We start from the raw sequence: 24,501 nt of genomic DNA on the forward strand, positions 1-24,501 counted from the left end.
TAATACAAGAAGCCAATGGCTTCTTTATTCCTTTTAGAGGGATCTTGTCTGCAGATAAATTTTTATGAAAATGTCAAAACCATTAGAGCAGGGCTGCTCAGGTTGGAGTAAGGATGGGCATCGCGAGCACTTCCTGGTTGGCTGATTGGTCTCCTCAGAGTTTTAAACCTACGGCTTGGGTCCTTTCTGTGATTTGCTTTCTCTTAATCAACATCTACCAGTGTTAAGTCTCATTTTTCTTGGACGAATAGGTGATGATTAGCTTGTCTTATCAGATCACCACATTATCAATTTATTCAGAACAGTGTAATGGAGGTCATAAACCATGACTGGGGATCCTAGTCAAGAGCATTTGTATTTTAAGTAAGACTTTCTAAAGACGGTACCTCAAACAAAAGCAGTCATTTCACTTCTGTGAATATTTCACCAGACTGTATTTCCAGAACTTTTAAAGAACCGTCACCTCCTCTACAGGTAGAGCACACACAAAAAGTTAGAACTCTTCATTCACTTTTATAAAAACTGCCTTCAGCGTGGTACTTGAATGAAACATGACATAATAAAAGAGATAAACTCCTTTATTTCTTTAAGAGAATCTTTGTCCCTGGGTAACTATGAAATAATAACTTGAAGATAGTAGGAGCATGGATTTCAGATAGGAACAAGGCAATGCTCTTTGCTTTGGGTCCAATATTTCAGGCAGGCTTATCTCTCATGTACGGTTGTTTTGTGGTTGACTGCTCCACACATCTCCTAGGGACTCTCTAGTTTCTTAAAATCATGCTAATGGATGTTACTCTCCCTTGCTCATCTTGGCAAGCTCCTGTAAACATTGAGTCCAGAACTGGTTTGGGGTTTGGTTCTCCACCGATAACTCCCTCGTTGTCCACAGGGGGGCAGGACATACCATACTGCTCAGCCGTTCCTATTGCCTTCTATGTGGGTGAAAGATCCAGCAGAGGACAGAAAGAATGCCTACACCAGGCCTCAGTTCAGCTCAAGATCCTCTCAGCCTTTTTTAAAGGTTCTTCATAGATGAAACTCTCAGCCTTTTTTAAAGGTTCTTCATAGATGAAACTACTCAAGAACTTATGAGAGAATAAAAGACTGGACTGAAAAGTTAAATTCTATATCCTAATTCAAATTCTCAAAGTGTGAGAAGATCTGAAAGCATATGTTCACTTGTAGTTTTTTCTCTGTGTCTTTATTTGTAACAGGCATGTGTGCACACACGCACGCGCACGCACACACACACACACACACACACACACACAGCAAAGTCCTTGGCAAGGCCTCATTAACATTGGGGTGAACTCCTATTTGAAACATTTCCGTGAGGGAGGAAGAGATGAGGCTTTACACATGGCTATGGCTCATTGTCACAATATTGGAAATATTTAAGTCAGAAAGCCTTGCCGCCCAGTCCCGACTGGACTACTGACCAGAATTTGGGCCTTAGGCCCAGCCACTGAAGTTTGTTTGCTCACCTGCGAAGCCAGTGGCTCAGCCCGTCAGGCAAAGGGCAGCGCACTTTCCTTGCAGAGACCAGAGGCTGATAACCATGAAAGGGAGGAGTATCTGCCCTGGGGGCATCCTGGACCCCAAGACAGACCACATCCTTTGTGGTCCCTGTCCCAGTGTCATTTAGGCTAGCACATGGCTCAGTCTAGTGTGCAGAGATCCCCAGCCACAGCAAATAGGCTCATTACTTTGTTTCCTGTTTACCGATAACTTGTAGCTGATAATGATTGCTGCGAGCGAAATGAAGAGAGAACACGCTGGGCCACAGCTGCGGGCAGGAAACATTCTTATTGGACAGAAGCTCTGAAACCATGAATCATCATTAACCAGACTCCATCCTGATAGAAATTAAAACACTGATAACACAAACCACAAGTGTTCATTTCCCCGAGGGAAGGGATGGAGAGAGACCACAAGGAGGAAGGCTCTCCTGGGTGACATTGGGGAGGCGGATGAATGGAGCCAGAAGGCTGGGCCACATGCATCTCAGGGGTGACAGGTAGACAGAGGGGAAAGGTTGCTTGTGCTGGTGAGCAAGGAGTTCTGAGCCCGTGGTAAGGCAGAGATGGCCTGCGTGGGCTGGGAGGGGGGTGGTGAAGACTCAGAGAGGGGCACAGGGGCACAGTGGAGTGATGTTAAGGACAATGGACTTGGCAGTAACACAAAACCAAACCAAAACAAACAAACAAAAAAACAAAAAAACAAAAAAAAAAAAAGAAAAGAAAAGAAAAAGAAAAAGAAAAGAAAAGAAAACGAAAAAGAAAAGAAAGAAAGAAAGAAAGGGGCCAACAGACATGCTTTGGGCATCGTATTAAGTGACAAGGGCAGGACCCAGAATGGTATCTATCCATGGATAGCAAGGATAGGGAAGCAATGTGCTTGACAAATAAAGAAGGAACGGAAGCAAACCCACAAAGATCAAAACATTTTGATTTGATGACTTGTTGGAGTAGTAAGAATCTGAGAAACAATTTTGTCCCATTTCAGTTCCATTTCCTTTTATGTTGTTAATTTAGGAAATAATAAACAATTTTAAAGCACAGAAGAAAAAAGAGCACCTTTGAGTGTAAGATCAGAACCTGCCAATCATGAAATCAAAACTAGGGGGTATACATGGGATTGGGATAGTTCCGCAGGGGCATCCGTGGAGGGAAGGAGGAAGAGAGCAGCCAGCACAGACTCTGGAGCAGTGTGACCTTGGGCCTCAGTTTCCGTACCTGTAAAATAGGGATAGTACAACACTTATAAGACTGTTTTGAAGATTAAGTGAAATGATGTATGTAAAGGGCTTACAACCCTGCCAATACACAAGTTCTCTTAGGTGTTTGCCATGACCTGGTGGAGGCCTAGTGTCCAAGACAGAAGGCATAGCCTAGACATTAAGGAAGTTAAGCCATGAAGAGAGCAGGGACAGGGAAGTTCCTTCCCTTGCAGTCAGGTGAGTGGACCCTGCAGGGACAGAAAAAGGGCAGAGAAAAGCAAAAGTAAGAGGGAGGAGGGTAGAAGACTGGGAACACACACACATGCAAAGCAGTGTGGGAGGAAATCATGTGAGATCAAATAAAACCATAAAGAAAAAAAAAAAAAAAGCAAGAATGAGGGATACTGGGTGGGTGATAGACTCTTCTATGCTGGAATGGGAACCCACGATTTGGGGACAGAGCCCTGGGTTTTGTCCGGGCTGAATATCCTCTTGGCTGAGTGTCCTTGGAAAAGTCATCTATCCCCTGTCTGTCTCATTTTTTTAAATCTGTGAAAGTGAAAACAGTAAGGCCAACTTCACAGAGCTGTAGGGAGAGGAAAGGAGAGCATTTTATGGTTGGTGGCTGGACATCCAATAAACAAGGAGACTCCATGTCCACAGCATTCCAGGGCACAGAGCACTGTGGGAGAGAAGCAGCCCTCCGCCTTGACTTCCAGCGCTCAGGCCCAGGAATGAGCGAGGCAGTGGGCGGGGAAGACACGCACGGGGAATCTGGGGACAGATAAAGGAAACTCGTGATGGGGCGAGGCTGGACTGAAGAGAAACAGATTGGGGAAGAGCTGCAAAGGGAGGGGTCCACCGAAAGAGGAGGGGGAGGCCGCGGAGGGAGAGGGTGGGAAGGCAGAGATGGGAGGGCAGTGCGAGAAGAAAAGCAGGCTGGGGAGAGAAGGATTGGAATGCAGAAGGAACCTTGGGAAGGAGAAAGTACTGAAGGCGGGAGGAAAAGAAGAGAGGGGAAATGGGGATGCCGTGGAGGCGGGGGCCAGGCCGCGAGAGCAAAGAGGACCCCGGGAGCCGACCGAGGAGAAGAGCGGCTAAAGCCAGAGTCAGAAGAGGCTGGGGATTGCGCGAGAAGAGAGGCTGGGGCCTGCAGTAGAGTGCGGCAGCTTTTAGCATCCATCCAGACACCAAAGACTCGTGGCCTTTGCCTGACCTCGAGGGTCGGGAACAGACGCCCTGTCTTTGTGGAGAGCGGGACCCCACCGAGAGAATGGGGCTGTTCTGGGCTGGGCCCTGCGCCTGGGACGTCGCGAGGCTTCGCTGGCCCCGGGCTGGCCCCTGAAGGCAGCAAACGGCCGGCCTGGAGGCTGGGGCCGAGGAAAGGAGGTACCACCACCACCCGGAGCCAGAGCGCAGTCGGCTGCAGAGGCGCCCGCCGGGAGCCGTCTCTGTGGGGAAGGGGGGCGGGGGGACTCCGCCGCCGTTTCCCTCCTCCCGGGGCCGCACGCTCCCGGGACAGGGGAGGCGACCGGCGAGGACCTAGGGCCCGCGCGGCATCCCGGGGGAGGGGGGGACCGAGCTTCGGACAGTGCGAGGGGGACTCTGGCGCTGTGGATGCTCCTGGCCTCCTCGCCGCCCCGCGGCCGCGCCCGCCTTCCCCCGCCCGACGCTCCGGGCCCGCTGTGCTCACGCCGCCCGGCAACCCCGCGCGCGTCCCGCGGGGGCGCTGCGTCTCCCAGCCACACCGACCCACCGCGGCCCCTCTCCCCTACACCTCCTGGCCGCACCACCAGCCTCTCCGCCCACCCTCCGCTCCCCTCCTCTCCTCGCCTCTCCCCTCCCCTCCCCTCCCCTCCCGGCGAGGGGCGGGAGGGGGCGTGGCAGGGCCGGAGTTTGTGTGGCTGGACCCGGCTCCTTGCACTCGGAGTCCGCGCGAGGAGCCGGGCCCCGGCCGCTGTCCAGCCGCTCCGCGCCCCTCTCGCCCTGCGCTGCCGCCTCTCTGGGAGACGCTGCCACTCGCTCGCCATGGATACTCCTAGAGTCCTGCTGTCGGCAGTCTTCCTCATCAGTTTCCTGTGGGATTTGCCCGGTTTCCAGCAGGCTTCCATCTCATCCTCCTCGTCATCCGCGGAGCTGGGCTCCTCCAAGGGAATGAGAAGCCGCAAGGAAGGGAAGATGCCGCGGGCGCCACGAGACAGTACCACGGTCCGGGCGCCCCTGGAGCGCCAAGAGCCACTACCGCGGCCACAGGATGAACCCCGGCGGCGGCCGCTGCAGGAGCCTCAAGCGCAGGAGCCTCCTGGCAGGGGCCCACGCGTGGTGCCCCACGAGTACATGCTGTCAATCTACAGGACTTACTCCATCGCCGAGAAGCTGGGCATCAACGCCAGCTTTTTCCAGTCTTCCAAGTCGGCTAATACGATCACTAGCTTTGTAGACAGGGGACTAGGTAAGTGGCAAAGAAGATGCCCCACTCCTCTCTCCCTGGAGCTCCGCAGCCGCGGCGCTGCTCCTGCTCTGGCAGGAGGCTACATTTGAGAATTCCCTTCCCGCTCTGGACACCTCGCCCTTTCTTTTCTTAAATTGTTTTTCTCCAGCCCAGTAAGTTTCTGAATGCGGCTGCACATTTTATTCCAGTTTGCAATCCTCCCTTCCTCGCTTCCTTCCTTCTCTCCCTTCCTTTCTCTCTTCCTTCCTTCTTTTGCAGAAAGCAGCGCGGTGGCCGCTCGTCTGGTGGCTGGTGGAGGAAGCGTGGAGGACGGGAGGTGGCAGGCAAATGACTGGGTCTGGAGAGGGGCCGCGGAGGGGACTGACCGCACACTTGCCACGGGGGTCTCGGGTTGTGCGCGGTGCGCGGTACAAGGCCCTAGTTACCGTGGCGGACCGGGACGGGACCGCGCGGGGCGAGTGACCCTTTGAAAGCCCCGAGTTCCCATCCGCTCGGGGCGGGGGGGAAGGGGTGGGAGAAGAGGGGAAGCCGGCAGTTGCAAGTCCCGCGGTCTGAGGAATGAGTCCTCCAACGGCGTCTGGCTATGCCCTGACCCAGCCGCTGCACTGGTTCCCAGCTCCTCCCTGCGCTAGATGTGGGGATCATCAGCCGGGCGAGAGCCCCGCGCCCTTGGGCGCTTTTTGCTCCTGCAGCGCGCTCACCGCCGCTCTGAGGAGGCGACCGAGTAATTTCTGCTAAGGCAGCGGCAGCAACTGGCAGGGCGGGTCAGGGACAGGGGCAGGGCAACTAAGTTTAAGGATTTGTTTGTACTTATCCATATGGGTGCGTGGATATGCTCATCCACCTTTCCCAGCCAGGCATCTCCCCTCTCTCTGAGCTTCTCCCAGGGGCCCTGTTCCTGGTCCCCTCTGAGGGCGTGGGTGCGAGCCTCGGTGCCCGCGGAAACTCCTGCACTCGCTCCTTGCCACCCGCCTTGGTTCGCGTGGTGAATGCCTTCGAGAGACCCTCGCGCTCCCCTTGGTCCCAGAAACTGAGGAGGGATGCACAGGCACGAGGAACTCCGTTCCTAAAGAGGGGAGACAATAACGTGGAAGGAGACAGGAAAGGAAGGGAGAAAAAGGAAAGAAAAAGGGAAAGGGGAGGAAGGGGACGTGAAGAAAGGAAGGAGGAGATTAAAAAAAAAAAAAATTAAGGCAGCTATCCACCACCCTGCCCAGACTTAGGTTCTCGGCTTTGACCAGTTCCCCGCCTCCCACTTCCAGGTCAATGAAAGTGGGGTCGCTCGGAAACCAGCGAGCTCCAGGGTTCGGGAGGACAGGGCTGGTCCCTCCCCGCCTGCCTTGAGTACACTCTCGTCCTCGGAGCTCTTCGGAGGACGCTAACTGCCCCTAAACTCCGGGCTCTGGGCTCTTCCCGGGCTTCAGACCCCAGCCTCTACCCTTGTAGCCATCTTCCTTGCGGGCCAGGGTTCCAGCCCACGCTGAGTCCGCCGCTGCAGCCGAGGTCAGCGAGGTTCATGAGCTGCTGAAAGGTCGGTGCGGCAAATTAACGCCTGCTATTTTATGGTGATTTTAGGACTCCTAAAGTCACCTCTGCAGATACTTAGGGCTTCTTCGTAGCGCTGCAGCTGCATCCCCAACCTCCATACAGCCAGTGCAGCTCGCCCAGCCCTCCCACCCCCCAAGCACAGTCTCTGCCCTGCTTTGGTTGTCTCCCTCCCTCCAAATCCTGTTTACCGTCCCCCTTATAGTCAAAGTCTAGTCAAAGACCACCCTACACATCCCTAGTGGAGGGACTAAGGAAGCTCAGAGAAAACTGCTCAAGAGGCCTTTTCCCAGGGGAGGAAATCCCGGAGGCCCAGGCTGGTGGGCCGTTGGGCGCAAGTTTTCTTTTCCCCCCAAAGTAAGTGACAAGAATCTCCGCCCCCCCCAAACAAACACCCCCTAACTCCTAAGCTTCGCCCTGCGAGTTTGGCATGGGACCAAAAGACCCTGCAGGCTGTTTGGAGGTGTCTACGGAAGCTTGAGGCGTGCAGGCAGGAGAGGGGCGTTCAGGTCCTGCGCAGACGCGGGCTCGCTTCACCCTTGTCTGTTCAGCAGCTTCTCCCTGGGCACCGCGCTGGGCATCCCTGGGCGCCGGAGGTGGGGAAAGGGACTGGCTGTGAGCCCAGGCCCAGGGGGCCTCTGTTCCTGAGCCAAGGTTTCCAGGATAGCCCGACCAAGAACCAGACGTCGGCTTCAACTCTGGAACTCCGTCCCCAGCCGGAGGAGAGGCGGAGTGACCACTTGCACCGCAGCTTCGAAGGCACGGCCTCCTCCACGCTCTCAGGTTCCCAGAAAACGCGAATAAGGGCAGTTAGTTGACTGGGAAGGCTGCATGGCTCGCCGCATGCCGCTCGGGGTTGAAGGAGTGCGGAGCCCAGAGCAGGAAGGAGCGCGCAGAGGAGGGGGTTGTGTTGCGGGCTACAGCGCCAGCTTGATAAAGGGAAAGCCTCACTTTCCCTCTCACTGATTTTGATTTGATGTGTCACCGGCGGTGACCTCGGGCTGGACCTTCCGGGGCTTGCTTAGCATCGGGCCCCTGATTGGAGTGTTTCAACTCAGCGATCTAATTGAGGGTTCATGTCATAACACATCAAACGGTGTCTAGTCTCCCGTGGTGGAAGGGACCCGCCAGCCGCGCATCCCCGGCTCCTGGCGAGGACTTCCGCCCCTCTCACGTGGGGACTTTGGACCGCGCCAAACCCGCCTACGTCCCCTCCCCCACCCCGAGGATGGCGGGGCAAGGAGGAAAGAGCAGAGGCCAGCAGAGAGCTGGGCCTGCCGCGCTAACTTGGCGCTTTGCCTCGGGGATGTTTAAATCGCCGTCGAGTGCGTTAGGCTTGGCTTGGCGGAGCAGGGGACCCTCAAGGGGGAGGAGCAAAGAAAATGGAAGGAATCCTGAAGCCGGTTCTGGAGGCATGAACTCCGTACTCACGTACAGTATTTGTAAAAAGCCTTCCTCACCCAGGAACCCCGGAACCTCAAAAGTTGCCTCTCAGGCTTGCGATTAAGAGTGGGTGGGCAGGGCTAAAAATCAGTCGGAAGTGAATGAAGAGCGCTTTGGGTCCATAAAGATAGCACGTCCTCTATAACCTCACCCTTGCCACCTTCTCCCCGCCGGACACCTCCCCCCGCCTCCGCCAACACACTGCCATTGGGGAGACTTTACTAAAAGTTTTATTTTTTAAATGTCCCTCCTCTCGATTTGCTCTTCAAACATCCAGGAGTAATACTAACCAACATATATTGAGCATTTACTGCATACCAAGTACTGTGCTAAAATCTGTTACCTGAATTATTTCATTTAATTCTAACAAGCACCCCTGGGGGAAAGCACTGTTTTACAGGTGAATTAAGCAAGACAAAGAGGTTAATAAGCAAGTTGCTGAAAGTCACACAGAGCGGCAAAGCACATATCCAGTTCTAGATCTTGCATGCTTAATTATGGCACTACACCGGTAGGGTAAAGGGCGAGGAAGCAGAAGTTTGAAAAAGGAGGGGGAGGGCAGATTTCCCACCCGGTCTAATATTCTTATATATTTACTTAAGACCCAGTTTGGAGTTGGAGCGGAACTTTGGATTTGAGGGTCGGAATCCATGTTGTGCTTTGCTTCCTCTTTGTGCTCTCTGTGAAGGCACATGCTATCCCTGATCTTTAAATATTCCTCCATATTGTGCTTTTCAAATGATTTTGAATCCATAGTGATGGAAAGTATGTGCAGGTGTGTGTTGGTGTAGTTATAGGATCAGAATAGATCAGGTTGGATATAGAGAAATTACAGTTTAGCACATCAACAGGCCACTACTACTGGAGCCCTAGGTCCCCAACCCTGGGGCCTGGGAAAGGCAGACAATTGGAACTTCTGTGAATTCAACGCGGCTGAGAGAAAAAGGGGGAGAAAAAGAGAGAAACAAACCTCCGACTTTCCCTTTACGGAGTGAGAAGGGATACATACTTCCAACAAGGGGGAGGGACCTCCCCCTTGGTTTTGGAAGAAACCAAAATGGGTCTAAGAATACTGCTTTGAGTTAAGTTTTCAGATGATTTGGAAATAATAGGACTCCTAATTTTTTTTTCTCTGTTTACTGTTGTTGTTAGAATAGCCTTCTCAGAAAGGAGGCAGTAGGGAAGAGATAAAAACCAGAAACGAGATCGGAACATCCTTGAGGAACTTGACACCCTAGAATTGAATCACTGGAAAGTTTGCCATGGCTGATTGTTGGCTTCTTGGTTTACCTTCTGGGTGATGGTTATCTGGGAGCAGGGCAGGACAGTTGGGCTAGCCGTGCTGTGGGGAGGATATTCTAAGAGCTGCAGAGGCCCCTCGCGATTGAAGTTCGTTTGGGACAGCATGTTTATGCAAAAGAGCGAGTTTCTGGGTGGACCTGGGCCGCAGAGTGGCGTAATCTACGCAGCAGTGCTTTTGCCTCAACCCTGTTGTCGTTGGCAAACGGAAAATGAAATATAAGCAGGGAAGTATTTTAATGGGGACGGAGGGAATTCACAACTGTTAATTATTTGGTGACCTTGTATTCGATTTGTTTGAGTCCCTTATAAAAACACTAATGCAGACCAGACGGCCAAGTGAGGAAGCCGGCAGAAGGTTCCAATCTAGGCTTTATTTCCCCGGAAAGAAGGAACAGCCTTGGAAAAGGATTGCTGAGCATTCAAGTGTGCGTGTGAGAGCGCGCCCGCGTGCGCGCCCGCGTGGGGTTTGCAGTCCCGGTTCATGATCTTCCGTCGGGCGGGTAGACTGGAAGGTCCTGGAAAAAGGCCTGGGGCGAGGGAAGGAAGCCTTAAGGAAGAAGTTTGTTCTTCTCTTCGGGTTGGAATGATTAAAACATTTTAAAGGCCACAAACCAGAAACGCCTTAGCCATTGTCTTGTTCAATATCGGTTACTGTCACCCCCATCCCTAAGGCCTTAAGGGTTGCTTACAAGACTCGTACCAGGCCCACCTTAGCAAGTGAGCTAAGAGCACCGAGTGCGTTCTGCAGCGGGAGTGCAAGCGGGGCCAGAATTCAGGGCGAGCTTCCTCTGCAGGGGAGGCTAATTTGAAAAGTGCTCTGAACATTTTCCCCAGCGCGGGAGACACTTGGGCTCTGGGAGTTTGCGCTGTAGAGTCGCTGGTCGGGGAGGGGATCGAAAAACGCGCTCAAACATCCTTGTCTTTTCTCCACATAAAAAAAAAAAAAAAAAAAAAAAAAAAAAAAAAGAGAAAGTCATCTAAGCCACAGCCCACGACAGGCCTTGAGAATCCCTTCTTCCGCAAACTGAATGAAGACATGAACCCACCCCCCCACCCCCGCCCCCAAGAACTGCGAGTTTGCGCGCAGCCGGAACCCGCGGGGAACTCGGGCATTGCACAGGAGGAGGTCCGAACGCAACTGGTTTTTTGCCCAGTCGGAGTTCTCCGGGTTCCGCCGCACACCTCCTTGAAAGGGGGAGGCGTGTGGGGGAGGTGAAAAGAAGGGGACGCAGAGGTGGGAGACAGATGATATGATAGGACAGAACGAAAACTGTCTCCTGGCAGGACTGCCGCGTGCACTAAACGGCGCAGAGCACACCAACAATGATCCCTGGGGGCTTTTAAGTAAAGTGAGGGACATTAGTTCAATAAATCGTCGGGTATGGACTAACCCTGGACAAATGATGCTCTCTGGACCCGGGGACCGTCTCCCAGCCGAGGCCGCGAGGTGCGGTCAGGGGGAATGTGGATCCTCCGCGTCCTTTCGTTGCTTGGCACCAACCGCCTCCCTGCCGGCCCCTTCCCCCTCTCCCCCCGCCCTTCTTAAAGCTCTGGCTGTTTATTTTTAAGCTCAATGGCGGTTAAGTGGTGTCTTCTGTTTACAGGAATTAAATAGGTCCTCGTCGGCCTAATGGGTTCCAGGGTTGCTGTTCTCCGCCTTCAAGGACAGTCCATTAGCGCTGCTGGGGGCGGAGGGGTGGGTGCGCGTGGCGTGAGTCGCTGCAGGCGCTGGGAGGGACTGGCCAAGAGCCGCTGGCCGCGCTGGCCCGCTTTCCAGAAGATGCGCGCGCCGCGCCGCCTATGGCCCGGGTGTCTGGGGGAGGAGTTCGGTTTAGGGACGCGGTGGTGGGCGTGCTGGCGAGGAGAAGGGCGGGCTTCTGGCCCAGTCTGAAGCGGCGTTAGCTTACCGAGCCCAGCAGAAAGTGGGGGCAGCGCGGAGAGGTTTGGGATCCCCGTGGTTCACACGCTCCCCTGTCCTCCCGAAAGAACGTAGGCACCAAAGAAAATCCGTGCGCCTGCTTTGCAAACCGGACTTCCAGGCCCTCATCCCACTTCCCAGCCGAGTCTGGGTCCCACGCCCCGTGGGAGGGAAACTGAATGATGTTAGACGACGGTACACAGCTGCCACCGCGAATCTCATTTTGCTGCGACACTAGTTCAGAAGTCAGCCCAAGGTGAGCGCAGCGGCGCGGTTTCCACTATTCCTTCTTCAGAAGCCGCGCCCGGCCCAACACTTTAAAGAACTCACCATTGAAGTTTCTCCGGCGCAGGACCCCTGGGCACTGAGGTCCTTTCCTGTCCACACATCGAGCCAATTTGAATCCCCTCTCTGCTCCTGCAACCTGAGAACTGGTCGGGGAGGAGAAACCAAATAAAATGGGAACATTTTTTTCTACTTTTGATCTCAAAACTCTCTAGTCGGAAGGCCCGATCCTTTTCTAACCCTGAAGGCTGCTTGGAGGCATCATTTTTTCCTCCCCTCCGACCCTGGGCCTGTGTGGCTCCAGTGGGCTCTCAGTGACCCTACTGGTGAGCAGTGCAGCAAGAGCGGCACTGGCAGGTCACCCCATCCGGCCCTGCACGCACAGCTCCCAGGGAAAGGCAGTGACCTTCAGAGGACATGGGCACGCCTGGGAAAGGTGGGGAGAGACGGGTGCAGCATTTGGCCATGGTACCATTCCACTTGGATTTCACTTGCATTGGTGTCAAATTAAGATTCTGGATGCTCAGGAGTAAGACTTCAGTGAAAAGAGACGCCCCCGCAAAGAGTTCTTGATCTTGGCCTCCAATCACTGGTTCTTGAACCCTCCTCTAAGAACGTGTTGCCACCAGGGTTCACACTAAGTTCTTGGTCACCACTTTCAAATGAATCCATTTCATCTTAGAGAAATGAAAGAATCTCCTTGAAGCACCTTGGGAGTCCTTCTGGGGGTGCACAGTGTTCAGGAGAGAGGGCTGGCCTTCAGCTCCTGCCAGAACTGGTCCTTACTGCCATGGAAGGCTTTCCGGAGGCTCCCAGGCCATGGGAAGTTCGCCTTTCGCTCTGGTGGTATCTGGGGTTTCCCTTCCTTCCCCTGCCACCCTTCCTCCCTCACTTCCTTCCCCTCCATCCAGCACTGGCTGGGCCGGCGCTTGGTGTGAGAACACTGGGACTTCTGTGTGGGATCCAGGCAGGCAACCAAACCTGCTTAATCATGTGGGGTTCACAAGGCCCAGGCTCTTTGCAAGGAGGACAGTGCGGTCTGCCAGAACCTGCCTCTCCAGGTTCTGTGGAGGACCCGCCTTGGGGCTCTCTGTTTTTTGAAAGGAGGAAGGAAGCCGAGAAACGCAGGGCATGCTATTGGAGAAAACACTGGGGAAGCCAAGAGATCCAGAGAAAAGTTGGGTGGGTGAGTGTGTGGTGAGAAGACACACACACTTATGGACTGACTGGGCCTTCTCAGGCGACTTCCTCTGCATGGGGCCCTGTGCTCAGCCTAAGGGGCCATTCATTCCCACAGCCCATCTCCCTGCCAAATGTGTCTGACCATCTCAGGGATGCAACCCTGAGGGGCCTGGGGGTTAGTCTCCTTGCCCCAGTCCTCACCTTTCATTGTGGAGCCCTTTTGGGGCAGGAGGTGGGGAGGCACCATCTGTCCACAGAGCCAATCTGGGGTGGGGATGAGGGTGACATTCTGGGGTAAGTGCTGGCCCTGAGCCCACAGAGGAGGGAAACTGCAGGGAGGGACCTGTCCTTAATAAGGTTCTGGCTGGAGCTTGCTTGTTCACCTGGAAGTTGTGAGAGAGACCTCAGTAGTGGATGATGTAATGACATAAGGCACTGAGAAGGATCAGTTTGATGGCAGTGAGGCCACAACCCCTTCACTAACCCTCAGGTGGATAGGAACTGGAGGTTCTTGTTTCTCTCTTTACCCCTTGGCCCAGCACCTTTCCTTCATTCACTCCTGGAAATCCTGCAGAAATAAGTGGGTTGCCTGTCCACAAAGTAGGCCAAGAGGAGTACAGGTGCGTCTTCTGCCTACCTGGATGTAGGTAGTTATGCTGAGGAGTGACTGCATTCATTGGGTGCTTCTGTGTGTCATGTCCCACTGGCCCTGGGTGCCTTGACTCTGACCTTTCCAATGACTCAGTGAGGGATGGCTCTCCCATTCTACAAAGGAGTCTGGGAGAGATTATGTGACCTTGAGTATCCAAGGTCCCAGGTCAGGATTCAAATCTATATCCCTTAGACTCTAGATTCTTGTGCTAATTCCACGTTGTCAGTAGTAACCAATATTTGCACACGTCTTCAGATAAATGTCTTTCCTACTCTTTCTCTCATTTGCTGCTTCTCCTTCAGTGACTCTGTGAGCTGGCTGTCCTTATCTTCATTTTGTAAATGAGAGAATGGTTTCCCTGTAAGTTCTCTTTCAAAAGTTCAATTGTTAACATCCCCTCAGTTCTGCTGTTTAGGAAGTGATTTTCTTTAGGGGACCAGAGATTGATGCCTTTCCCCCAAGCATGGGTTGCCTGAAAGAGCAGGAACTTTCTCAGGGTTTCTACCAAACACAGATCAAAGCTAGGATATCCAGGGTGGTGGCACAGATATTGGAGCAAGACTGTCCTGTCTACCTCTTAGTATCTTGGGCAAATTACTATTCAGCAATCTGTATTTTAAGCTTTCTGGTCTGTAACATGAACATAGTAATGATATCCTTTTCTTTTCCACAGTTTTGAGGCTTAAATGAGTTAATGAGAATTCAGCTCATGCACAGCGGATGGTAATTGCTACACCACTGTTTGCTATTATGATTTTTATTCTGGATGGTCAAGCCAGAGCACCCTGTAGAGGCTGAGTTGTGTGGACTGCCTCTTGAATCTGCCCCTCAGTGAGGATGCTTAGCGAGCTCAGCAGCTGGCACCAGATCTCCACAGGGGCAGCACTCAGGACAAGAATACAGGTGGAAAAAATACAAGGGGATGGTCAGGTTATTTCTGTGGCCCAGGAGGGGGTAATCGTTGGATCGTAGATTGCTCTTAGGCTTTCACACCCCAGAGGAGAGGGCTGATGGTTCATTTTTACTCATCCTGTACATCCGACTTTATTTCCAACCTGTAGACTTTCCCACCTCAAGGCAGTGGTGAAGCTGGGTGACCTAGGGAACAAGCGACTCCAAATTTAGCTATGAAATCCCTGCGTGGAAGTCTTCTTCCTTCTAGTGAAGGAAGAAAAGAGAAGATCCTGCGGGAACCCAGTTAGCCAGAAGTTGATGGCATTGGTGAAACACGTGTGTCGCGTGTCCTCCCTCTCTCTTTGCACCATCGCCCAATCAGAGCCCTGGAAGAGGGTGTGGCCGCGGGTCGGAGGGCACAGGAGCTAAGACCTTCAGATCCTGCCCTTCAGTAGCTGTAAGACATTGGGGAAGTGAAGATACCTCGCAGGACCCCAGTTTCCTCATCTATAAATGAGCGTAACTAGAACAGGCCTCACACCCCGCGGTGAGGATTCGGGGACAGAGCCCATCAAAGCCCGGAGCACGTGCCTACCGCAAAGACGCGTCCCAGAAGCTTGCGTGCTGCTGTTGGCTCAAAAATGACGGGGGTTGGGGGGAAAGGCTTAACTGCGAAGACGTCCGGGATCCCTGCCGATCCCTCCACCTGTGGAAGTGGGCGTGGGAAAGCCCACTATCATCTCGGCTCTCTGAGCCACTGCCTTGTCGCAGGATGTGTGTCTTCGGAGGACATGGGGCGAGGCGCGTGGAGAGGTGGTGGGCGGGTGCGGATGCAAGCCTGCCAGACACTTGGCGAGTTGCTGTCCAGGGTCACGGAGAATTCAAAGGATGGGAGCCTGATGCGCACGGAGGAGCTCTCTGAGAGACCTGGAGCCCCGGGGGCACCCTCAGGGCGATGAGTGACAGGAAATCCTGGAAGGATTCTCAAGAGGGACCTCAAGCTGCCTGCATATCTCAGAGATGTCTTGGAAAAAAGGCAGTGCAGGACCTTCTCGCCCCAAACCAAATGAAGCTGAGGGTTTTCGAAAACCTTGGAGGGGTGGCCCCAGCAGAGATAGCCCTGGGGGACCCTGGGGGACCCTGGAGGCACATTTGCAGCCGCTGAATGTCTGTCGCTGAGGCTGCCCTCCTGAGACTCAGGTTCTCTGGTGTCTGGTCTTTGGTGCCATGAGCATCCTTTTCCTTTCCTGATAGGGTTTGTTTCTTAGCTCTCTCCAGTCAAGCACTGTAGCTCCAACCTGCGCTGATGACTCTACCTTCCTAGGCCAGTTTTCTCATTTAAATGGGTGTTACAGTCCCTGCCTTGCAAGTGACTCGTTCTTTTTCTCCTGTCCTCATTGGCTTCTTTTTAAAATTGTTTATCAAATTCCATACGAGGTGTGCATATTTGAGGTGTCCTCACCTCAACCTTTTGCCAACTTGCTCTTACTTCAAAAAAGGCTGACCTACTTATGAAGACTTTTCTTCAAATATGCAGATGGTTTGCTTCTTCCTTCTCTTTCCCTCCTCCCCCTCCTTCCTGCATCCACCTACCTGGGAGAATTGACAAGGGCAAATCCAGCCATGGTAACTTGAAAGGTCTGTACCTCCCTCTACTACTCAACAAGCCCTGAGGTAACTGGGTTTGAGCCAAGTGGTAACAAACCCGGTTCATGCAAATTAAGACCAAAATAAAAAATCTCCCACGATTTATTACTGACTGATTTCAAAATAAAGGCCTAAAGCTTAGGATTCACTTCCAAGATGTAAATAAAATGCCACAGACCCAATGAAAGGTGCATGTTTCTAGAGAGAGTCATCTGATGATATCAGACCTTATTTATACCGGACTTAATGGGAGAGGAGACTTGTGGAAGGGAATGTGAAGGCTGGTTTTCTACCTACAGGTGGCCTTGGTGGCAGAGCCAGGCTTTTTGATGCCAGGTCAGCAGGCAGAGTGTCTTCAGGGTCACAGGGAATGGTGGTGTTTGCACTCCCCAGGTCGGATGCCTCCTCTGGGCTATTTCTGTGATGCATGGCTCCAGAGCAGGTCCAGACAGGTGGGGAATGTGGTCTGTAGGAGAGCCACGCAGAGTAGCCACTTTCCTGGACCCTCTGTTAAGGGATTAGGGATTAGAGTTCGCAGAGACCCAGTGAGAGTACAAGTGGCTGAAAGTAAAAAAAAAAAAAAAAAAAATGTGGGGGGTGACTGTGGGGGGGGGGTGCAAAAAAGGAGCTGGGAGAAGTAGTGACTTGGTTCTGGTGAGTACGGCCTTAGACCCTGCCCTGGGTCCTGTGTTTTGAAGGACACTGTTTTGCCCCAGCTCCAATGGTGCCCTAGTCAAGGGGACAAGCTCATCTGGGATTAGTGGTTCTTACAGTGGGATCCCAGACCAGCAAGTCAGCATTACCTGGGACTAAGACAAATGCAAATTCTGGGCTCCTACAAACCTCTGGGTCCTGAGAGAATTTCTGTTTCTAACAAATAGTGATGCTGTATGATGTCACGTTGATCTTGCAGATTTAGGGCCCTTTAGGTTTAGTGGCCTTGAGAGCTACTACTCTACTGTGGTGCCCAAACCATAGAGCCCTTGCCCAAATAGTCCCCTTCAAGGGCCCGGCCAGCTGCTTCATAGGTCTGTCCTATGTATCTACACCTATGTATCTATAAGAGTGCTATGTCCTATGTATCTATAAGAGTGTATCTACACCACTGATACACACCTGGGAAGCCTGGACGTTTGGTCGAGGTTGTCCACAGTCCTGTGGGTGCTGCTAAGCCGGTGGGTTGGAGCTAGTTTGGAAAGAGAAGGGCGCAGGTTACTGACTGAAGTTCCCATTTGCATCCTTTCCTTGAGCCTTGGAAAGATACAGGCTGGCTGGTCTTGCTAGAAAGATCCTCAGAAATCCCAAGGCTGCAGAATCAGCAGAGCCCTCTTTCTACAGAGGCTTTCCTCTGTTTTGACCATTCTTGGGGACCAGAGAAATGTGACTCAGCTGTAGAGACTAACCATGACTAGCCCACACTTTCTTTTTTTAAAGAGTAAAAACCAAAGAAGGCAGATTGCTCCACGTTTCATGAGAGAGAAATAAATAGATGACCCATTACTCCTTCTTATGCTCTCCAGCCCGTGACAAACTGTCTCAAGAGTTATGTAAGCAGAGATGGAAATGATTTCCTTATGGCATCCATGTTTGATTCCCAGAAAGCTCTGCAAATACAGTTTGGACTGTATCCCCTGTCCTTCATCCTCCAGCCATTGCTGGTTGCTTTTAAACTCTAGTACCTACGCACTCTATTGGAGAGGCCATGGGGGCAGTGGGGCTTAGGGGCTAAATGCTCCAACTCTGGAATTAAATAGACTTAAGTTTGGATCTCAACTTTTTTCACTTACTAGCGGCCAGCCTTCGGTAATTAACTTCATTTCTCCAAACCTCCGTTTTCCCACCTGCAAAATGGGAACTACCTTACAGAACTGGTCTGTGCTTGTGGATAAAGCAAGGGTGAAAGCTGTCAGCCCTCCCAATACTTAGCTGGTACAGCAAATGCCTTCAGTCCCTCTCATTACATCCTTAGTTTTGGGAGCGAGAAATATGAGAGGCAAGAAAGTAAAGCCTAAGGCAATAGGTCCAGAGAGCTGGGTGGTGGCTGAAGGTTGTCAGACGAAGGTTTCTTTAAAGGAGGAGAAGAAAGTGTGCTGAGTTCCCACTGATTTTAATGTGACCCTGGTCGGTTTGAAGGTCTTGGCTTCCATAAATCAACCGCCTCCAGCAGCTTTTCCCTCTTCACCTCTCTAACCCTTCCCACAGCTCGATCTCAGGTTGGGACATGTGCCTTCGAGGGAGGTAGCCAGCGTCGCAGTCAGCCCAGAGTGGGGACTGGGTGTGGCTGAGGCTCCAGGTCCAGTGCCCCGGGGCTACATCTGGACAGGCAGTGAGGGTCGGACCCAGGACCCAGTGACACTTTTACAATTGAAATCGAACCAAACTTTACTAGCTTCTGGGGAAAGCTGGGGGCTTTGGGGATTTTTGTATTTGCTGGGTTGTAAATATTTTATGAGAAGGCAGCCCAGGAAAATCTGGTTAGCTTTCCGCCTTGCACATTGAAGTGGGGTTGGTTTCATGCACAAATGCGTCAAAAAAGAAGTCAAGTTTTGCCTTGGTCCCAAAGAATTCGTCTTGGATTTTAAAAGCCTATTATTCCCTACCCCCCCCCCCCAATTATGTTCCATAAATTTCTTTTTCTTATTTGTAACCCCAAATTTAATCTTCAAGATGAGCTGCAAAGCAAGATTTCAAGTTGGGTGGGTGGGTGGAGGGGAGAAGGTCACCGTGTTTGAGGTTTTCTGCTAACTGATGTATTTCTCATTGATTGCAGGATCTTCTCAATGGATAGATGCCTGGGGTGTGTGTGTGTTTATTCATTTGCCCCCACTTCTGAAAACTTTGTTGCTCTTTTGTTTGTCGTTAAAATGGTGAATTTGAAAAAGCAAGGAATCAAGCAATCCCACAGAAGACCCTCATTCTGTCAGCTTTGTGCTGGGCCTAAATACTTCAGCAAGAGTGTCTAGTGGGCAGCAACGTTCCCCCAGTCTAAACTAGGGCTGCATCTTCAGTCATCTTGGAGCTTAAAAACAAAAACAAACCCCAAAATGACCAAACAAAAAACTAGCAAAAACCCAGTACCCAGGCTCTGTTCAGGGACCTTGTTTCCGTTGGTTAGAGCAAGCCCTGGCACTGGTAATTTTTCAAGTCTCTGGATGATTACAAGGGACACCCAGAGTGAGAATAACCACTCTGGAAGTTTCCAGCTTACTGACCAGCATGTACTCGAGGTCAGGCACAGCTGTATCCGCTGCAGTAGGATGGACAGGACCGGGCAGGGTCCTAGCTCCTATGGGCCAGTGGGGCAGGGTGTTGCTGGGAAAGACAGACCACTAAGGAGACCAATATAAACGAGGTCGTCGCAGATAGTGCTAAGTGCCCCTAAGATAATAAACCCGGGTCCTGTGATAGTGACCGAGGGAGGCTACTTTAGATCAGGGTGGTCGAAGATGGCCTCTGTGAGGAGGTTACATTTGAACTGAGACGTGAATGATGAGAACGAGCTAGCCAGCCGAAACGAGGGCTAGGGGGAGCGCGGCCCAGTCCCACGACCACAAAGGGCACATTAGTGGTTACGCAGGCTCCTGGGGGAAAACCCGGGAGGCTGCCGGCGCGGCCGCCTCTCCCGCAGCCACCAGCCACCGACTTCCGCCCTCGGAGTCCCGGGCTGACGGGGAGGGCGGGGGTGGTGGTGGTGGTGATGGTGGGGAGCTCCCCATCTCCTAGCTGCGCACCGGCCTAGCGGGGAGCCGGGGTGGTCAGGCCCCTGGCTGGCGGAGCTGGACTCCCAGCCGGCCTGCCCCGCTCCCCGCCCTTTTCCTCCCGGGGGCGTCCGCAGAGCACCGGGCTGATCTCCCCCTTAAGTGAAACTGACTGTAATTATTTTTTATCTCGCAGACGATCTCTCGCACACTCCTCTCCGGAGACAGAAGTATTTGTTTGATGTGTCCACGCTCTCAGACAAAGAAGAGCTGGTGGGCGCGGAGCTGCGGCTCTTTCGCCAGGCGCCCGCAGCGCCCTGGGGGCCACCGGCAGGGCCGCTCCACGTGCAGCTCTTCCCCTGCTCGTCGCCCCTGCTGCTGGACGCGCGGACCCTGGACCCGCAGGGGGCGCCCCGGGCCGGCTGGGAAGTCTTCGACGTGTGGCAGGGCCTGCGCCAGCAGCCCTGGAAGCAGCTGTGCTTGGAGCTGCGGGCCGCGTGGGGCGAGCCGGGAGCCGGGGAGGCCGAGGCACGCGCGCCGTCGCCCCAGCAGCCGCCGCCCCCGGACCTGCGGAGTCTGGGCTTCGGCCGGAGGGTGCGGCCTCCCCAGGAGCGCGCCCTGCTCGTCGTGTTCACCAGATCCCAGCGCAAGAACCTGTTCGCCGAGATGCGCGAACAGCTGGGCTCGGCCGAGGTCGCGGGCCCCGGAGCCGCGGGCGCCGAGGGGTCGTGGCCGCCGCCGTCGGGCGCCCCGGACGCCGGGCCTTGGCTGCCCTCGCCCGGCCGCCGGCGGCGGCGCACGGCCTTCGCCAGCCGCCACGGTAAGCGGCACGGCAAGAAGTCGAGGCTGCGCTGCAGCAAGAAGCCCCTGCACGTGAACTTCAAGGAGCTAGGCTGGGACGACTGGATTATCGCGCCCCTGGAGTACGAGGCCTACCACTGCGAAGGCGTGTGCGACTTCCCGCTGCGCTCGCACCTGGAGCCCACCAACCACGCCATCATCCAGACGTTGATGAACTCCATGGATCCCGGCTCCACCCCGCCCAGCTGCTGTGTGCCCACCAAATTGACTCCCATCAGCATCCTGTACATCGACGCGGGCAATAACGTAGTCTACAAGCAGTACGAGGACATGGTGGTGGAGTCCTGCGGCTGCAGGTAGCGGCGCCTTCCCCACCGCCCTGACTGCAGAGAGGTGGAGGAGGAGGAGGAGGAGGCCTCGGCGGAGGCCGGGGGTCGGGGAGCAGCCTGGATGTGGCAGCCGGGTGGGAGAGGAGGGCGCTCAGCCTTCCCGGAACCTTCCACCTGCCAGCCCAGAGGGAGACACTGATTTTCACACCTTGCCTGGCCACCCAGGAAAAACAAGCCAAGGAGGATTTATTTAGTTTTTGTTTGTTTGTTTGTTTTGTTTGTTTGTTTGTTTTCCTTTATTATCGTGGCTTTGGATTTCCTTGTGTGCCTCACAGGTTTTGATAGGAGGTGGGGGGCGGGGAGACGCATACCTATTTCTCAACTGCTCCATGGATTGAAAAATTTATAGTTTAAGAAGAGAAACAGTGTGGGAGGAAGAATCACCTTTGACCACGTCTTGGTTTGATTGTTTTCTACCCATGTAAAGAAGGTGGGTTTTTTTTTTTTGTTGTTGTTTTTTGTTTTTTTTCTGGCCATGTCATAGCCTGTGCCTTGTGACCTCCCAAGCAGAGAGTGTTCAAACAGAGGAACTAGCACCGAGAATAGGAAAGCCAGGAAGGGCCCTGCCTTTAGAAGAACTTGCTCCTGTACTGACTGGGCCCTGGCCTCTCCCAGTGCAGAGAGCTGGCAATCCGCATCTCACTGGAGGGGGCTCCGGTCACTGCCTTTACTGTTGCTTTTTCTGGTAGGGGAAAGGGGAACTGGTATGGATGGAATGACAAGAATGAGTCCAAATGGAACCCCCGAAGGATAATGAGAAACCACAAGGCCTGCCTCTGAGGGGGCCTGACACTGAGGTGTATGAACCAGGATGGAGGTAACCCAGGAAAACCCCTTCTGTGGTGTCTGTTTCTAATTGATTTTTCTAAGCAGAGTCTGCCAAAATTCAGACATCCCCTTTTAAGGGGAAGGTGATTTTCCAGTTAAACAAAAAGCAAGTAGGGGTGGGAAGCTATATTACTAAGATAAGAGAGGTGCAGAGAAGGGGAAATGTGCCCAGAAGCAGAGGATGAAGTCAGGAGGGGAGGTGGTGGCCCCCTTGGAAGGATGGGGAAATGGGGCCAGTCCAGAAGCAGTCAAGAGAAGGATGAAAGGGGACTCTGGTCCCTGTGCCCAGAGATTTCTTTCACATCTATGTTCCCTCCCCTCTTTCTAACATTCCTGAAAGATTACCAACCAGCAATAGCCCAGGGCTCCCCCCAAAAGAATTGTTTCAGATTGTAATTACCAGTTAGGCAATGTTTTTAAACTTAGTAATGAGAAACTGTGAAAAGAGCAAAGTGTTACATTGAGCTCCGGGTGGGAGACAGTGAGGAGGGAGGCAGGGGTGGAATTCATCTTCTAGAAGGAAGCAGGAGAGAGCACAATGCAATTAAATACCCATTCCCAGATTGTTGAACCCATAAACTCCCCCCACCCCCTGCACCAGTATTATTTTCAAATGTTGTCCATAAGTAGGCCCTTTGCAGAGTTTGTTTCCTTCTCATCTTTGACCATGAAATGGTGTACATAAGGGAACTTGTACCAACCATTAAAGAAAATTTTTGTTTTTCCCAAGTGGTTTTGCTCTCTCAATCTAAACCTGTTGTTTGTTTGGTTCAGAGAACTACAAACTGTCCAAGAAAGGGTGAGAATGATAATAAATGCTAATATAAAATACTAAGTAAAAAAAAAAAAAAAAGACTTGGCCAGGAGAAATAATTTAAAATGCACATTTGCTTTGGATGCACTGTTGTTCTGTTAAGGCTGTATATATTTGTTTATTTAAGGTGACTGAAAGTGCAAAGAGAAAGTGGATAGCATGCAATTCATCCTAATGTACAAACGTTATATGCACTCAAATGTTATAATTTCTAATATTTTTAAAGTTTATATTCGAGTTGTACAAAGTTAAGCATTAATCAGATATTTCATTCTTTCATAATGTTATCATTTTCTTAAATATTATTACAAAATTTTAAGTCTGTCTAATGGAGAGTTTTTTTAAACTGTCTACCTCACTATAATACAAGTATTACAACACTAAAGTTATCAGAGGTCGATTTTATATTCAAAGCATTTTTTTACAGTACACTTTTCCTGGATGATACTCCATCTAATACTGTATTATTATTAAACTCATTTTCCCCCTTAACCACGCAGCCTGGTTTATATGGATTTATTTGGAAGAACCCTTTTCTCGAGGAACTACTGTCCATGGTATTTTGGTCCAGTATGGGACTGTATGTCTGAAAAAGCACTCCTGATTTCAATGTCCTTCCCTGAGAGCATTGTACTTTTTCTTCATAACTCTGGCATGAGTCTTCATGAAATTTTCCCTCACCAGATTAAAGCCAAATCCTTGCCAACTATTTGAGAGCAGTGCTGATAAGCCTGTAACTCATTCCAGCATCTCAAGACCCCAAGTAAGAATTGGATTATTTTCCTGGTTTCTTTAATGTTGAAAAAAAGCTGTAAATCACTTAAGCCAACCAAGCTGCCAGGAACTCCCGCTCACATGAATGGCATACAGCAAGCAGAAGATAATGCGCTCTTTCTCTGTTTTTGCTGTGAATTAGGCTTATACTTGTTGTACAAGTCTGAGCCTTCCCTGTATGTCAGGCTCAATGACGTACATGCATTATTTCATTCAAACCTGTCAGAAATTCCAAGCGGTAGGTGTTATTTTTATCCCCACTTCGGGGTTGTGGAAACTGAGGCTGGGAGAGTTTAAGTAACCTGTTGGCAGTCAGCCGGCCAGGGTATGGTGCTTAGCTTTTAAACCAGCTCTTTCAGACTCTGGACCTTTTGTGGTGTTAACCACTGCCCAGTTCTGCCCCAACATCGTCTACCTGCTCTCCACCTGGTGCTGAAATGTCAGCGTGGGGAATTTGCAGTTAGTCACAATCACGGGGTGGGGTGGGTTGGGGTGGGTGAGCTGTCATCGGGGTCACCAGTGCCACTTACGGTTTGGGGATATATGACTGCTGGGAAGCTGAAGTACAGGTAGGAATTGCAAAGCTCAGTGAGTTCTTCCCTTTGGCTCTCCTCCGGAAACCCAGAGTTTTAGGTCATTGCTGGAGGTCTGTAGAGTCTGCAGTTTTCTGGAACTGCCTGGGTGTGGTTTTGTGAGTTCAGGTTCTCAGAATAATGATCAATTTACAAATAAGTTGTGTTTCAATAGACTGGTTGTAAGGCCTCTGTGTAGAACCGAGAAACGTTTTCCTGAGGAAACAATGTTGGTTTGAATTTCCAGGTCATTTTGCATAAGCTTTATTTACCCAAATGGAACTTTTTAATAAAGCAACTTTGACTTCTGGATTTGGGGAACAGATAATCACCTGGGAAAGAAAAAAAGAGGCTCTCCCTCTTCTCTTTCCTGGGTTGAGGCAGATTTTGAAACAGTTGAGAATTCTTTGCATTTTTCCATCACTCTTTCTATATCCCTCACCCAATTCCCCAGCCTCCCGACTGCCCTGGGGACTCCCAGCCCTACATGGTAAATCCAGATTTCCCTTTTCTGCACAAGTATTTCCAGCCCCAAAGTTATTTTCCTCTCTTCCCTCCATCAGAAAGTTTATTCCTTCCCTCA

General features: G+C 52.0%; 1 protein-coding gene and 2 long non-coding RNA genes across 3 annotated transcripts in view; 2 read left to right on the plus strand and 1 right to left on the minus strand.

Annotated features, from left to right (window-relative positions):
* The window catches only part of LOC309860595, a 961,417-nt gene that overhangs the window by 366,408 nt on the left and 570,508 nt on the right, over window positions 1–24,501 (plus strand). The gene's annotated exons all lie outside the window — the stretch shown is intronic.
* Window positions 3,670–23,064, plus strand: GDF6 (growth differentiation factor 6). Its single transcript, XM_082719100.1, has 2 exons — window positions 3,670–5,174; window positions 19,937–23,064. Exons 1-2 carry the CDS (start codon window positions 4,340–4,342, stop codon window positions 20,899–20,901), a joined length of 1,800 nt encoding a protein of 599 aa, XP_082575226.1. The 5' UTR covers window positions 3,670–4,339; the 3' UTR covers window positions 20,902–23,064.
* LOC309858825 lies at window positions 9,817–10,942 on the minus strand. Its single transcript, XR_014308360.1, has 2 exons — window positions 10,856–10,942; window positions 9,817–9,991 (listed from the first exon to the last, which is right to left on the minus strand). It is a non-coding gene; the product is annotated as an uncharacterized lncRNA (long non-coding RNA).

This window comes from Mustela nivalis (assembly GCF_964662115.1).
Source record: "Mustela nivalis genome assembly, chromosome: 2".
Taxonomy (NCBI): Eukaryota; Metazoa; Chordata; class Mammalia; order Carnivora; family Mustelidae; genus Mustela; species Mustela nivalis.

Bases quoted from the DNA above. Each gene is read 5' to 3' on its own strand.
- GDF6 (XM_082719100.1), top strand. From the start codon at position 4,340: ATGCTCCTGGCCTCCTCGCCGCCCCGCGGCCGCGCCCGCCTTCCCCCG. The intron at 5,175-19,936 runs GTAAGTGGCAAA...TTTATCTCGCAG, and splicing joins CTTTGTAGACAGGGGACTAG to ACGATCTCTCGCACACTCCT.